Raw genomic sequence first — 15,781 nt, 5'->3', positions numbered from 1 at the left:
TATTTCATATACATAGTATGCATTATTGTTTTTTTTTTCCCAACTTGCAAGATTGTTCGTCAACGTGTGTTTATCTAAAAGATATATTTCTCTGTGTGTATCTCACTTCAATTTGATTTGCCGCAAAATAGGCATTTCAAGCAAACAAAACTGAGTTATAAAATATATAAATAAAAGATTGTATAGGAAAAATTTTGTGATGACTAGCTTGTATCAATTCCCACCCCCTAGTATGTAAAGGCTAATGGAAGGACACAATTGGTCACTTGACATATCCTACAACTGTTAATGTTAGTTGCTGTTTTAGCTGTTGTTAGCTGTTGTTAGCTGTTGTTAGCTGTTGTTAGCGTTGTTCCGGTTGTTGCTGTGTTGTGTTGTGACCTGTTGTTACATGTTGGTTACTGTTGTTTAACATGTTGGTAAGCTGTTGAGCGGTTGTTAGCTGTTGTTACTGTTGTGTAGCTGTTGTTAGCTGTTGTTAGATGTTGTTAGATGTTGTTAGCTGTGTTACCTGTTGTACCGGTTGTTACGTTGTATAGCTGTTGTTGCGCTGTTGTTAGCGTGGTGGTTAGCTGTTGTAGCTGTTGTTACCTGTTTGGATGTAGTTAGCTGTTGTTAGCTGGTTGTTAGGGTTGTTAGCTGTGTTACGTTGTGAGAATGTATAGCTGTTGTTAGGTGGTTTTTTCGTCTTAGCTGTTGTACTGTTGTTACTGTTGTTAGATGTTATGGTTGAGCGTTGTGTGGGTGGTAGCTGTTGAGCTGTTGTTACCTGTTGTTAAACTGTTGTTAAATGTTATTAAAGTTGTTAGTCTGTTGTTAGCTGTTGTTAGCTGTTGTTAGCTGTTGTTAGCTGTTGTTAACTGTTGTTAGCTGTTGTTAGCTGTTGTTAGCTTTGTACTGTTGTTAGATGTCGTTAGCTGTGTTACTGTGTTAACGGTGTTAACTGTTGTTAACTGTATTAAATTTGTAGCTGTTGTTGCGTTGTTAGACTGTTGGGAGCTGTGTTAGCTGTTGTTACTGTAGTTAGCTGTGTTCCCTGTGTTACCTGTTGTTAAAACTGTTGGTAACGGTTGTTAAATGTTGGTAGCTGTTGTTAGCTTTTGTGGTGTTAAACTGTTGTTAGTGTTGTTACCGTTGTTAGATGTAGTTAAATGTTGTACCTGTTGTTACTGTGTTAAAACTGTTATTTAAAGGTTGTTAGCTGTTGTTAGCTGGGTTAGCGTTGTTAGTGTGTTCCCTGTGTTAGATGTGTAAATGTTGGTAAGCTGTTATTAACGTGCGTTTTTTGTTGACCTGTTGCTAACCGGGGAGGTGGGAGTGTGTGGTACAGAGCTGTGGGGGGTATGACCGTGGCCCATTTTAAGACTAAGACTATATCCAGTTGCGGTGATGTATATAATTCTTAAAATACATCAACCTGTTCTGATTTATGAATGACATGGTAATCTTGAATGCATTCTACCCCTTGTTTACCATGTGTGTGTGTGGGTGGGTAATGGTGTGGTGTGTGGTGTGTTGTGTGGGTGTGGTGTGGGCGAACACATTTCCACATTGACTTGTGTGGGTGTGGCCGTTTGTGGAGCAATGCTGCTGGGATGAAAGCTGTCTCGGTCCACCTGTCAGAGTCAAACAACACAATAGAACACTCATCACATGGGCCCAGTCACTAGTCCTGCACTTCTTATTCTTCCGAAGCGTACAGGGGGGGATCTACTAACAGTGTAAAACACACACACCTTGGCGGCATGTGGACCCAGTATACATTCAAACTAGATTCTCAGCAAGCTGCACTGTACTTTTCTTTTTCGCTTTTTTTTTTTTTTTTTTTCTGTTTTTTTTTTTTTTTTTGTTTTTTTATTTTTGTGTTTTTATTGCATTATATACACCACGGTATCCATTCAGGCCACCGCAGAGCAGTGAGAGTGTTGAAACTGAACATGCACACACCCTTATTTAAAACCACTGATAAGGGTACTTGAAGGCCAGATACTTTGTGCTTTCTGATTCATTTCAGCATTCAACAAATCATTAAACAAATCACCAATTGCCATTGGTTTAAACCAGTGCGCGTCCCAACTGTCTAGTTTACAGCTTCAGTATTGAAATCGTGTGGTATTTAAGCAAACAGGCCGACTGACTTATGTGAAAGGTCCGCGGTTTCCAGTGTTTGCTAGATTAGTGATTCTTGGAAAACCAGAGGAATTAGTGGTACAGAAGCCAGTAGAGGCCAGGAGGCGTTTTGACGGCAATGAGATTTGCTTCCACAGAGTCCATAAATTCCTGCTATGGATCTCAAATACTCGCGTTATCCATTTAAACCAGTACACCAATAGGGGGAGGTTTATTTACTGCAATAAGGTTGACTAATTCCGTATTCTGTGGTGACTCCTCTGGCCCTGTCACAAAAAGTAACTCAATCTTGACTGTGTTTGTGGTGTGTGTGGTTGGGTGTGTGTGTGTGTGCTGTGTGTATGTGTGTCGTGTGTGTGTTGTGTGTGTTGTGTTGTTCAGGCACATGTTAATCGCAGATTCTTCGGCTGACACGAGTAAACTTTGATGGAGTGCAGGAGTGAGGTGAGAACGTATAGTGCAGCGTGCCAAGCAGCAGCCCATCACGATCAAGGGATCGATGATGAAGGTGGGTGTGCCGCACGGTGCACATACTTACATCAAGTCTGCGGCTCGGTCTAGGCGTATGTAACTCTGGCTTAAAATGGCAAACAAAAGGCAAAGTCATCACTGCCACATCCCACTGCACAGCGGGATACCTTAAAATGTTCATATCTATTCACACAGAGACACACAATCTATAGGGAAATTGCATTTCTTTTTAAATTGAAAAACGTGGCATTTTCTTCAGGGAGTTACTCCTAAACCCGCCAATTACCCACACTTAAGTTTTCCACAAACCAAGGGAAAAAACTGGACACAGGATATAGTCAAGCACAGTATTGAGCATAGGTCACTTGCTTTCTGACATGGATGATTCAATGTATTGAGAGTGTGTGTTTGTGTGTGTTCAGGGGACCCTTGTACCATCTCGTCCCAGATGGAGCTGGAGGAGGCTTTTCGTATTTACAGTCGAACCAAGAGGTCTGGACGACTGCTGCATGGTGAGTCAGCGCAACTGTACTTCCATTGTCATTACGTATATTATAAAGATCCTAATTATTTAACTAGCTTGCCACACGGACAACTTTAGGAGAGCTAAAACACCAGAGAACGGCACGTACCTTAGCAAGCATGGCAACATTAAAGAATGAAGAGGCAAGTCAGTACAAACGTCAATGCAACCTGAGTCAGTGTTTTCTTTTTTTGTACACATTTTCATTATTACATACATTCAGGTGTTCATCAACTGGTGCGTATGTGTGTGGGTGGCGAGAGGAATTTCGGGACCTTGCATATTCTGTCACATGATACTGAAAAACAGCAGATTGAAATGGTCCGTTTCCTTTATTTTCTTTCTTTTGCAGTGTTCCCCAGCATCCCGGAGCGGCCTGGCATGCCCTGCCCTGGAGAGGACAGTGAGTAAATCACTTCCATTTCCTTCGATACATCCCCCTCCAAGAGTCCCGTTGACTGTGAGATCCCATGCTGTGTAACCAGCACTGTTAAACTACAGTTTAAGAAAGAAAATTGATCAAATGCTTTTGCGTGATAATCAGTGAGCATCGCCCCCTTTAGCTTTAGTAAAACTGTTCAAGACCGTCGTTCCCCGCACCTGGACAGGGAGCGTTGCAATCATGCGAACAGCTGTCACCAGTCCATCCACGGGGCTAATTGCACATAAAGGCGTCGCGACACAGAAACTTTTTTTCCTATTTGTGCCATTTTACCATGGCGAATTCGATGCAAGCACGCCTGAAGATTGTCCTTTAAGCTTTGTATCAGGTCAGTTATGGTTGTGTAAAAGGGATTAGTCAATAGCTGCTCTGCCCTGAGTCTCACATGTACTCCCATATGGGTGCACGCACGCCTCGCACTAATCTAGTTGCTGTGAAAGCATGTTTCAGCAGCTGCGGACGGCACTGCTGTGTGTGTGTGTGGTGTGTGGGTGTGTGTGTGTGTGTGTGTGGTGTGTGTGTGGGGTGTGTGTGTGCTGTCTGTGTGTGTGTGGTGTGTGCTTGTGTTTGGTGGGGGAGCCACGGCTCTTGGGTGAGGAAGGAATAGTGGTTTACGTGTGAAGTGCAGGGTGTGAATTTCTGGAGGTAGGTAAATGAAGGATACACACATATAGATTTCACATACACCAAACACAAACGACACACACACACACACAACCACACACACACACACACACACACACACACACACCACACACACAGTTAGAATCTGTGTGTTGTAGTAAAGCTTTCTTGTTGTCTGGGGTGATGGATGACGGTACAATATAGTATATGTAACCTAGACAAATGTGGCTTCCTGCTGTGGCTTTTCTCCATTTGACTCCTTTTTTGGAGGTAAGATAGAGCGGTTTTAGGCGGGGAGGAAGAGAAGAAAAAGAATTAGACGGTGGAGGAGGGAGGGACACATTGTGTGTCATTTTTTTCAAGGCTAACTCAGGACTGGTAGCGTCGATGAAACATCAGTTGTAAGCTTTGGTGAAGCTGTTGAAACATTAAACGCGACTTCCCCCACATGGACCAAAAAAACATATGAACAAATTTCGGATTTTATTGTGGGATCTTGCTGTGGCAGATAGTATTTGTCTTGGGTGGTTGTGGTCTTATATGTCCTCCATTGAGAGATTTGAAGAAGGACTTTACTGTGCTTCGCAATAGTTTTGCTATAAAACTGTTTTTTTTTTTAGTTGCTCACGAATTGTTTCAAATCTTCATCATTTTATTGTAACATTTCAGTTATTTATCCAAAACCAATAATTTTTCCTTTAAGTCAAATGATTTATATAAATTCGTATCTGATATTTTCATTATCTGATTTAAAAAAAAACAAAAAAGACCAGGCATGAACTGTTCAACCATTTTGAAAACGTTTGTGCCCTTGTTTAAATGCGAACGGAGATTCATCCTCGAAAACGAGTATTTCTAAAAACCGATTTTTTTATTTGCAAGTTGAATGTAAAACTGGAGGTCCAACGAGGTTTAGGTAGCCGAGGAAGAGAAGAGCGAGACGTGATTTGTTGTGGCACTGCCCGAGTGAGTTGAGTGCAGATTTGAGTTGCGAATGCTCAGATTAACGGTGACGGCATAAATCTTATACTGAAAATTGTGAAATCCATGAAAAAAATAAAGTTCTAATTACAAACAAAACAGACGCGGGGAATCATTCAAATGTGTAAGCTTCTAAGATTGTTGGATTGATAAAGTTAGCTAAAACGCGCTATTCTAGTGGAGCCTTTGTTGTGTTGGTGCTATGTAGCCAGCAGTGAAGGAACTTGGTTAAGTAGTCCATTTTATTGTACTGAAATTACAAAGTCTCTCGTAGCATGTATTTACAGGATCTGATTGGCATAACGGGAGCTTGAGCCCCGTTTCACTGCCACATACAGGTAGGCATGTTTGACGGCACAAGTGAGGTAGTGTGTGAGTAACGTTGTAAATGAACGTTTCGTAAAAACTGAAAGCTGTCACTAATGTATTATTTTTGAAGAAAAGAGAGTTTTAAAATGTCCGTTACAGGAAAACAGCCGGCAACAGTAATACGTAGTCGACTGACTTAGCAGTTTGGATAACAGAATCAACAGTACTGCTGGTTATTACAGGACTGTTAACTAAGCACAGACTGTGCCTTGATCATGGGGACAACGGCGGGGCACGAATGAAGCTCGAAGTATGATTAAATTATTTACTTATGGTGGGATGTCATGTTTTGCATTCAGTCGCAGGGGAGAAGAGGTGAGGGGATGTCTGACGAGCAGTGCCAGGTGAGTTGATTCACACAGATGTGCTCATCGACATGTTATACTCTCCCATCAAAAGCAGTAGTGCGTGGGACCTCGATGTCTGGCACACACCAGAGGACAGTACTAGTCCACGGTTGGCTGTGGATTCTCTTCACTGATGAAAGGTTGGCAAAGTGTGCGGGAGTTTGGAGCAGCATGACGACCAGAAAAGGCAGGAGAACCGGATGTGGCACGGTGACGCTGCGTATTTATGTTGAAATATGTGTGGTGTGTGTGTGTGTGTGGTGTGTGTGTCTGTGTGTGGTGTGGAGAGAACACTGTCCGTCTGGTTTGTGCAAGAGGAGAACCATCGGTGGGCAGCGAGGTCTTGCTACGCGGGTAAACTACAAAAACAGTTTGCATTAGCTCAGGCTTTGACCACTGCTGGTTAAAAGTTATTTTTAAGGTAAAATTGTTACCAGCGTTGCTTAAAGCATGGATTTACTTAATGGAGGCTAATGTAGTATTACTGTATGAGGCAAAAACAGCTGCCTCTGAGTTTCAGGGCAGTCTTTAATTGGGGCTTTATTGTGAAGGGGGAGAAAAGTGAAGTTATGTTATGCACTGGTTGTCCCATAGAATGTATCTTAAGAGGTTGTTCTATAGGATTAATATAAGTGTGTGGGCCGTTGGTTCAGCCGGAGATTACAGAAGGCCTCCGTGTTTTTGGTTACTACAGTCGTTTGAACGCATTAGTCAGAGGGTCTAACTGCCCGTTGTTTTTTTATATGAGATTCCTTTCTTTAAGAGTGTTATAGTCCTTACACCAGTGGTCAGAATGCATGATACGTCGTTTTATGCTAATTATATGTTCACTACAAGCGCTCGCGGAGTGTGACGTCGTTCAGCTGCTTGCAGCTTTTGAGCATTTGTGCGCATGTGATCCCACATGTATCTCACATGAACAAATGATTGGACCTGGAAATAGGATGTGAATCAAATTCTTAGTTGAGGAACCATCATAGAAATACAACTGGTCCTTACACCTCTGGATGTTCCAATGGTTATAGAGAATTATGTAAAAAAATGTAAAACAAGGGAAACATTTTATTAATGTAAGAATGTACGCTTAATCTGAAACAGTGGTCTGTAAAGGCCTGATCATAAGGTAGAGTGTCAACACATAGACAAGGGCGTACTCTGGCAGGACGTGGGGGGTGTAGTGTGTGTGTGTGTGTGTGTTGTGGTGGGTGTGGTGTGGTTGTTGTGTGTGTGTGGGTGTGTGTGTGTGTGTGTGTGTGTGTGTGTGTGGGTGTGTGTGTGGTGTGTGTGTGTGGGTGTGTCAATAGACAAGGCTACCTATGCCGAAGAGTGTCATGTGGGTAGTAGGATGTGAACAGACCCCCGTCTGTGTGGAGGGTGAACGATGGAGGTGGGCGGGGGGTTTAAAAACCGGGATGATGTGCTCAGTGCTGGCTGCCCTGCCTTGCAACGGATTCTCCGGCTGAAACACAGCCCCCCACCACCGCCAAGCACGCCCACCCACCACAGCCCCAACCTATTCTTCCCCTCCACTGCCACCTCTACGCTTTTCCCAGAATCCACTCTCTTTATCGTAGCTGGGTGGGCACCGCTGTCCTCCAGGAGGAAGCCTACAGTGCTGCTGCATCCACGAGGACACAGGGCGGAATGAGGGGACACTGTGGTAGGAAAGACAGGTAGAGAGAGAGAGAGAGAGAGGGGGGGGTGGGGAAGCATTAAATACGGGTCCAGAGGATCAGCTCTTAACACACAAGGGCAGGCACTCCATTTTCCTTCTCTGCTTTTTTGGCTCTGCCGGCCACCACCAAACAACTGTGATACGGCTTCAGCGCGGAAACACGTCCTAGGAGACGGGAGAAACACACAGAGGAATTAAACAGCTCGACAAAAGCAGGGAGTCTCTATTCAGCTGTGAGGAGGAGAGAGAGAGAGAGAGAGAGAGCAGAGAGAGAGAGAGAGAGGAGAGAGAGAGAGGAGAGATGAGAGAGAGAGAGAGTGAGAGAGTGGAAATAATCAAATAAATCCCAGGGAGGACAGAGAAAGCGGGAGGGATCGTCAGAGAGAGGACGAGGGGGAGTAGCAGTGTGTATCATGCCGGCTCATCACAATAAACACACATAACACACACAGACCTGTACACACAATAGACACTCAACTTAGCCTGGATAATGTGATGAAAGAGGTGGAGAGAAAGGAAGAAAGAAACCGGGAGCTATTACTCTGAATCCATCCATCAATCATCCATCCATCCATCTAGCTATCCACCATCGTCATCCATCCATCCATCCGATACATTCCACCCATCCTGTCATCATCTCTGTTTCCACGCCAAACTCATAGACAATGATTTGAGACGAGTGTGGCCTTGCTGAAAATGTATTGTGTGTGTGTGTGTGTGTGAGAATCGGTCGCTTTCATGATTAGAAGGTGTGATGATTTCTTGTCGTGTAGCCATTGCAGGCAGGTATTGTGTGCATGCAAACCGGCTAGCTTTTGTTAGACTGGCTGGGCCTTTGGCTGGCTGCCCTCCACTGAACCGTATGTAGCCCTGAAGGCTTTCTGTTTGGCAATCACTCGGGCGGCACCTGCTAAACAACTGAGACGGTGGTGTTTGGTGTGAATTATCAGCGTGTAAGGGTTGAATTGTTATGGCAGTTGTATGACTAACATTATATCAGGCTAGCACTGGGTTGTAAAGTCAGACGTGTGCATTGAGTGGCATCCTTGATCTAATGGCTATGATGCAGGTTGAGTAATTGGAACACTGTAGCATGGTTGTATTGGAATCCGTTAACTGGAGTTGACCTCTAGGTCTGTTGCTGTTTTCAGAAGCGGATCATCATGACAGAATGAATGCTGTCAAATAAATTGTTTGTACTATGGGAAGGGAGTAACAGGTTCAAAAGGGCGAAGCAGTTTTGATCAAAAAGTAAATATTGACTTTCAAAAACCTCTGATGAACCTAAAATTGCACAACAACAGACAAACTAAAGTGTGTGTTTGTGTGGTGGTGTGTGTTCCAGAGGAAGGCTACCCAGAGTACCAAAAAGACACAAAGTGTGGTTTCCTTTCTATTTGCTTCCCTCCCTATCTATGCGAGAGAAAAAAGAAACTCCAGCACAGTTGTCTACGTTGTTTCCATTAAAATTTTATACACCAAAGTATGTACCTTTCATGGGTAGTACCATAGTGTAAAACAAACTGCTCGTCCTGTTCTTCTGGATGGAGCTTTGTCAGGATTATTATTCTAAATAGGGAAACAACATATTTTTAACAGCGAGCTTGTGTTATATGTAGTGATTTTTTGTTTTTGGAGGGGGGGGGGGGTTTTATTGGGTGTGAAGGTTGAACGCAATGCACTTCTTTCCAAAATAGAACACTTCATTCAAATAATGCAAGGTCTACAGCGCGAAATCTGAGCAGAATGTTTGATGTTTGAGTGAAGTTTCTAGTTTAGATTAAGATTTGAATATAATCTAATCTACAAATAGAAACTTCATTAAAACATCAAAACATGTCTGCTCGAATTTCGCTGCGTGTACCTTTAATATTCTGAAATATTCCGTGTTTTCTCAGGAAAATGTTCTGCCATGCGCAAATGAATGAACTTTTCGTCTTCATTCTCGATTTTTACCTAGGGGTGTGTGTGTGTGTGGGGTGGATTTCGACTTTTGAAATGAGGAGCAGGATCCCCCCCCCGGCGCTTCCCCAGTATTTGGGTTATTTCTCTCTCATACCCGCTACTGCGACGTCCGCAAGAAAGAAACAGCCCACAAACAATCACAGCGTAGCTTCAGGTTGTTAGCATGCAGCTAAAGGACACAGGGCACGTTAGCTTACCAGTAGGCATGCAGCTAAAGACCACAGGGTAAGTTAGCTACCAGTCGCATGCAGCTAAGACACAGGGTAACGTTAGGTAACCAGTAGAATGCAGCTTGTGCACATGTCAGATCAATGGCCATGTGAGTGGAGTGCTTTCATGAACTCACGGAGTGGCAACATTGGCTCCCAGGGGTTTCATGCAAACAAACAACAACATGGGAAGTGTTGGTGGGCCTCCGAATGAGAAGTCACCGATGCCTTCAGGTACACATCATTAAACATCTAGCGGCTTTCTTGTGTCATTGAGCCGTCTCTATTTTTTGATTTATTGGTTTTTTTAATTAAAATCCGAATTAAAATCGAAAGTCAAAGTGATCGACACCCCTAAATTTGTCTGCAGGGCATGCTCAGATTTCTGGGTGGTGGTAATGTTTCAGCCACTTTTGCTTGATAGTTTGGTTTTTTGTTTGCATAAAGTGGATAGGAATTTAACGATTCAGCCTCATCTTGCCTGGCTTGCCTTTGGCGTGGGAGGTGAATACAAGGAGGGCGGATTACATCTACGAGCTCTAGTGTGGTTGGGGGCTGGTTTGGAAGCGTGTAGTGGGCCTCGCTCTTTGCAATTGAGACTATCCTGTGTATGATCCCTACGATTGTCACAGTGACTATTCTGACGCTGTGGGGAATGGTGGTTGTGTATGTGAATTTGGTTGAAGGATACTTTCTGGGTGTCCGTTTTGATGATCGACAATGACCATTAATAGCCTTTTGTATTTGGAAACGCTCGGTTGAACAGCCTCAGTCTGCACTGCAGACCCTTGAAATGTGGTGCTACAAAATTAGCATTCTGCCCCCATCCTCTAGGTAGTAAGATGTGTATCACGTATATCAGCAGCGGAAGCGCTCGTCTAGGTTATCTATTGTAGGGGTTAGGAGGGCCATTGACCATTATGACTCAGTCGTCTGTGTTTTTTGCAAATGGTTAGTTTGGAGGGACCACAGGATTCATTGATCTGCTGCCTGCAAGGTGTGAATCGGTACTATGTTGTGGTTTAAAAATAATATTTTTTGCTACTCCGGGATGGCCATCCCGTTGATTTTAAAAAAATCTAGAGGGTGCTTTGTTGGACAGGCACAAACGGAGAGGTTGGAAATCGACAGCGCAGCGCCAGCTTTGCTTCCTGACCCCTGGACGGTCACGTGACGCGTTCCAGCAAGTAAAACAAACAGCATCCTGGAATGCTATGTAATCAATCAGGGTGTTTTCAACATTGATAACGGAATACAGGTGATTCTGACGAAAATGAGCTAGAGAGACGAATGCAAGAGGAGAGGGCGTTTGACACCCTAGAACACTGATCACATCAGAAACAGCCAGGCTCAGTGGAGTCATTTAATAGGCTGTAAAAGTTACATTTGAATAGTGGATGAGGGCGGTTGCGTGTTTATGCTCTGTGCGGTTAGTTTAAGAAACCAAAGGCCCAAGTATGCAATGAGGGCTTGAAAGCCAAGATAAGGAAGCTACATTCAAAAGTCTAATGTCAGCGTTACTCATTTATTCCTGTGCATTGGTAGCTGCGATGTGATCCTCTGGTACGCGCTCCCACTCAGAGAGATAATTATGTAGCTTCTGGTCGGTGTGGATCGATTTTACCTCACTGGTGCCCAGATAGCTGTATACTGAAATGACTGTTTTCACTTTATAGGGTGTCTTAATGTCCCAGTGTTTCTTATTTTAAAAAGATCAGTCCAATTCAGGTAATAGACATGTTATCAGTATATAAGGGGGTAGTCACAAATGTGAATGTTAACTCATTTGAAGCTTGGACAGACAGGTGATATGTTCAAAAATGTTTCTTTCCCATGTCATTTGAATTTGTCTTGCCAGTATCTGACATCAAAGTTTTTTTATCGGAGAAGGATTGTTTATTCTGTCTGCCTCTAGTCAGTCACTGAAGCAGAAGTCTGACCAGTAATAACATTATTGTAAGGTATGTTTGTGCAATGGCAGGTTTCTTCAATATTGCCACAAGGTCATTAGTAATATAAAAAAATAAGGTGCCATAACTCACATCCTCCTTGTGTAATAAAAAAAAAAGAAAAAGTTAAGAGTGCTCTATTATGCTTCTGGGCTTTTTCCATTGCCCACTGTGTAATATCTTTTGTGCAGTTATAGGTACAGTCCAAAAGTCCAACCCCAAAGCGGACTAACAGTTCCAGAGAAAAACACTGTTCACAAACGGGCTGGACAAAACGCTCTATTTAAGTCATGCCCTTCATTCCATACGAACAGCATAACTTTAATGAGAAGTGAGAGGCCTCACTGGTAGGGAAAAGGAGAGCTCAAAAGCACACTTAGGGGGAAAAGAGGCGCCTGCAGAAATTTTCAGTACAACAAAACTATGTGTTTTAAAAAATGTAAAATTATAAAGACGTACTCTGATATAACCTCTACATTTACAATTGTGAACCTGAAACTAAGCATAATATGATTGCTCCTTAATAAAACTGAGATGGGATTCTACTTTTCTGTAGCGGTATCTTGAATACACACCTCACGGCAATGTTGAGGGGGCAAATCACTCATTTATTAAGACCACGTACTTTAGCCTGTAAACTGTGAGGAGCTTTTCATGTATGGGATGAAAACAAACCCGAGGGATGTAAGTCTGGGTTATCTCAGCTGGGAATTTAAACATTTTAGAAGAAAAGCCTGGTTTAACAAACTGGGGCGTGGAGTTTGAGAATAAATTTATTATGTTTGGCACCCATGCGGAAGTAAAAGTCAAGGATGGCCTAAGCTCTGCTGGCATCAATTTTGCATCGTTCTTTTTTAATGAAGTACCCTGTAAAAGAAGTTACAGTGTTATACAACTGGGTCTTAATTCTTGTAGTTTTAGCCATCTTTTCAATTGGTATATTACACAGTTCCATCCATGAGCGTTCAGATGATATGCAGGTTTTAAAAAATAAACTAAAAGTGGGGGGAGGAGCAACAAGAATAAGAGTAGAATAACTGCACAACGTCCATGACAGATGCATTTCATGCTTAAACTTTGGAACTGTAGTGTTTTTGAATTTTAAGCAACATTTCAGGGTGCACTCACTTTCAGTTTGACTTCTAAAGAAAGTGTAGGATAATTAGGAGAAACTGTTTGTTTACAACCTGTATGATTTTCTAATGCCCCATCGACTTTGTTGTAGGAGATGTCCTCTGTGTCCCAGATCTCGCAAAGACTTTGCTACTTCAGGTTATCATAACCTATAGGAAATGATGGTGACCAACTACAAAAAAAAAATAATTTGGTATAGGCAAATGACCAGCGTGAAATAGCCTTCGGGTAAGTGCTACGGGGTCAGAGGGAAAGATAATCAAATAATTCTGTCAGTGAAAAGGTCAGCAAAGCTACCGTGGTAAATCGTATAAGAAAAGCAGGTAAACCCAGAGCTTCAGAGGAGGCCAAAGGGAGTAACGATAAACACCCCTGACCCCTGTGATAATGAAATACATCTTCTCCTTTCAAAGTCCTCGGCACTTTATCAACTCCTCTCTGTCAAAGAAGATCAGTGGCTTTTGATGCAGTCTCAGTTGGCATGTACACATCGTGGTTCATGGTGAATTGCCTTGGTCTTGTCTTGGGTATGTCTGACACCCACAGAAGATCCAGTATGGGAATCTCTGGTGCGAGAGCCAACAGAGTTACACTAGTTTCTTAGAATGTAAGAGGAGACGGCCAAACCAAGTAGCTGTGCTTATTAGTCCCCTGCAATGGTGACGCACTAGCTGGGGACAGGTTGCCTCTTCTAAATTACGGGTGTAGACCGGTACTTACAATTACCAAAAAATATGAACATTGTGGCCTTAATCTCTTGTGAATCTAAACAATTGAACCTAGGCAGGCCAATTGTTTCGTAGTCCAACAACAAGACACTCCACTCCTGTGTGCTTGTCCCAACCTTAAAAATAGACTCAGCTTCACAACATTCACACCTTGGGTCAGCTGCTAAACCAAGCTCCAGGTTTTGAAACGTCCAGATATTGTGTTGTCTTTTTCTACGTTGTAACCAAGTTAAACAAATTCCAGGGAGACGAGGGGGTCGCACCGGAACGTTATGTGGCTGTGCTAAGATCCTAACAACCTATATAACTGATACAGGATATGTGAAGCAGGGTAAAGGTACAGTGGCTTGCAATTTACACGGCCCAGGCAAGTTGATAAAAAGAGAGGGTGAAGAACAGCTTTGGAAATGATCTTAATGCCTTAATAAAAAAGGACACCAATTTTCTTTGGGAAGGGAATAATGTATTGTAAATAAATAAATGTTCTTCTTAAAGATACAAGGGCATAAAGATACCCCCCACACCCCAGTAAACTCCCATAGAGCAGGCAGATTTTTTATTATGTAAAGGCCAGGTTATTTCATGGATCCAGCAAATAGGCACCCTTGATAAATTCCCTTGGCCTTGGAATTAAAGCTAACCCATATATCACATACCTTCACATACATAAGAGATAGCGGCACTGGGTGTTATTTCAGTTGGCTTCAAACGTAAGCTGTTTGATTCCATGAGAGAATGATCTTATGGGGAAAGTTACCCATGCTGATCTCTATGTATGGTGAAGGGGTATGTGATGATGTTGGGGGGGAGCTATTTCAATTTCCAAAGGCCACAGGGAAGTTATTCAGGCATGCATAGTAGCCTGGATTCCAGAAAAACTGGCCTTTAAAAATAAGAAATCGCCGGCTTCTATGGAATTGAACATAGGGGGTGTATTACTAAGAAAGGATATACGGATTACGCATTTAAGATGCCGCATGACGATAGCGAGTCATTCCAATTCATGCAAGCGCAAATGTTAAATGGGAGGCCAATAGGAAATACATGGAAATGGGGTGGTGGTAAATATGCATAGAAAAGGGACAGTTTGCGACGGGGCATTAAGCGCACGATGTTGATGCAATGAAACCACTCCAAAAGTACCCACTGGACCTTTTTAGTATGAATATTTCAATCAAGTTTTTTAAAACCAATAATAAAACTAAATGGGCAAACAAAACCGTGCCTCTTTCCATCTTTGTTGGCACACAGCAATAGCACTTAGTCCACATTTGAATCTTTTTTTCTAGCCATCATACCTCAAGTGGATTTCAATTGCTGTTTTTTCCTGATATTAATTAAAGCTTTCATGAATTTTCGATGGTGATTCTGTCTCGCGCAGGGCGCTGAAACCCATTTCAACAAATGGGATAGCTAACGGAACAAAATCGATTGAGGTAACGGGAGGTCTTACAGAAAATATCTAAATAAGCTGCAATCGATCAGAGCAGGCAGCAATAATACTGTTGCAGCAGCACATAAAGTGGGACCGGTACACAGCTGAACTTAAACAACTGGTGGTTGTGTAATGCAATCATGCATCAGGAATTAATCAGCACTGAAGTGTGGCCCAAGTGCCGAGGATGAAAACACAAGAGGCTTCCAAACGACAACACAGTGCAAAGATAGCAGCTTCCAGGGCAAGAACAAGCTGCCTGGTTAGGGGAAGGGCAGGTTACTACACGATCACTAGCGTAAATGGTCTTAGCTGGTCTTTTTAGTATGGTTATGGCTCTATCGAAGCTACTAGCCTTAGTCTGATATGACGTGCCCACAGGCAGAGCTGAGCCAGAGACCAATCCTTATCTCTGTGATGTTAAAGTCTGGTTATTTGTTGTGTATGGTGGGAATGAATCACAGCGTGTCAACATTTAAAAACACACAAGCAAAACAAGTGTGACAGACTGAAAGCAGAAATTTATCCTAAAACACTTAAGAGGCTGTTGCCTGTGTACTTTGCACACCTTTGGGCCCATTTAATTTGAGATGGAGCTAGCGGTCTGTATTGGTAGTGTATGTCTGTCCAGACACTGGTAGTTACCAGTTATACGTATTGGACAGAGAGGGACGTAGTGGAGACGTGCCCTGCTTCAAGGCCTGGGCATTGCATGCGTTCTGGGTGATAGCAATCAGCAAGTGGACAGCTCTTATACAGGTGTGAATGCACCAAGGAAAGCGTCGAGATTGATCGTCAG

The 15,781-nt window shown here is 42.9% G+C and overlaps 2 protein-coding genes across 2 annotated transcripts in view; one reads left to right on the top strand and one right to left on the bottom strand.

The window, feature by feature from the left end:
- Nucleotides 1-15,781, bottom strand: part of LOC116685848 (uncharacterized) — a 41,676-nt gene that overhangs the window by 22,132 nt on the left and 3,763 nt on the right. The window lies entirely within an intron of this gene.
- LOC116685849 (protein kinase C iota type-like) lies at nucleotides 2,511-3,604 on the top strand. The gene is made up of 3 exons (XM_032510806.1): nucleotides 2,511-2,638; nucleotides 3,024-3,113; nucleotides 3,477-3,604. Exons 1-3 carry the CDS (start codon nucleotides 2,557-2,559, stop codon nucleotides 3,533-3,535), a joined length of 231 nt encoding a protein of 76 aa, XP_032366697.1. The 5' UTR covers nucleotides 2,511-2,556; the 3' UTR covers nucleotides 3,536-3,604.

This window comes from Etheostoma spectabile, unplaced genomic scaffold (assembly GCF_008692095.1).
Source record: "Etheostoma spectabile isolate EspeVRDwgs_2016 unplaced genomic scaffold, UIUC_Espe_1.0 scaffold272, whole genome shotgun sequence".
Taxonomy (NCBI): Eukaryota; Metazoa; Chordata; class Actinopteri; order Perciformes; family Percidae; genus Etheostoma; species Etheostoma spectabile.
The sequence above is the reverse complement of the archived record's forward strand: the minus strand, read 5'-3'. Positions and strand labels throughout refer to the sequence as shown.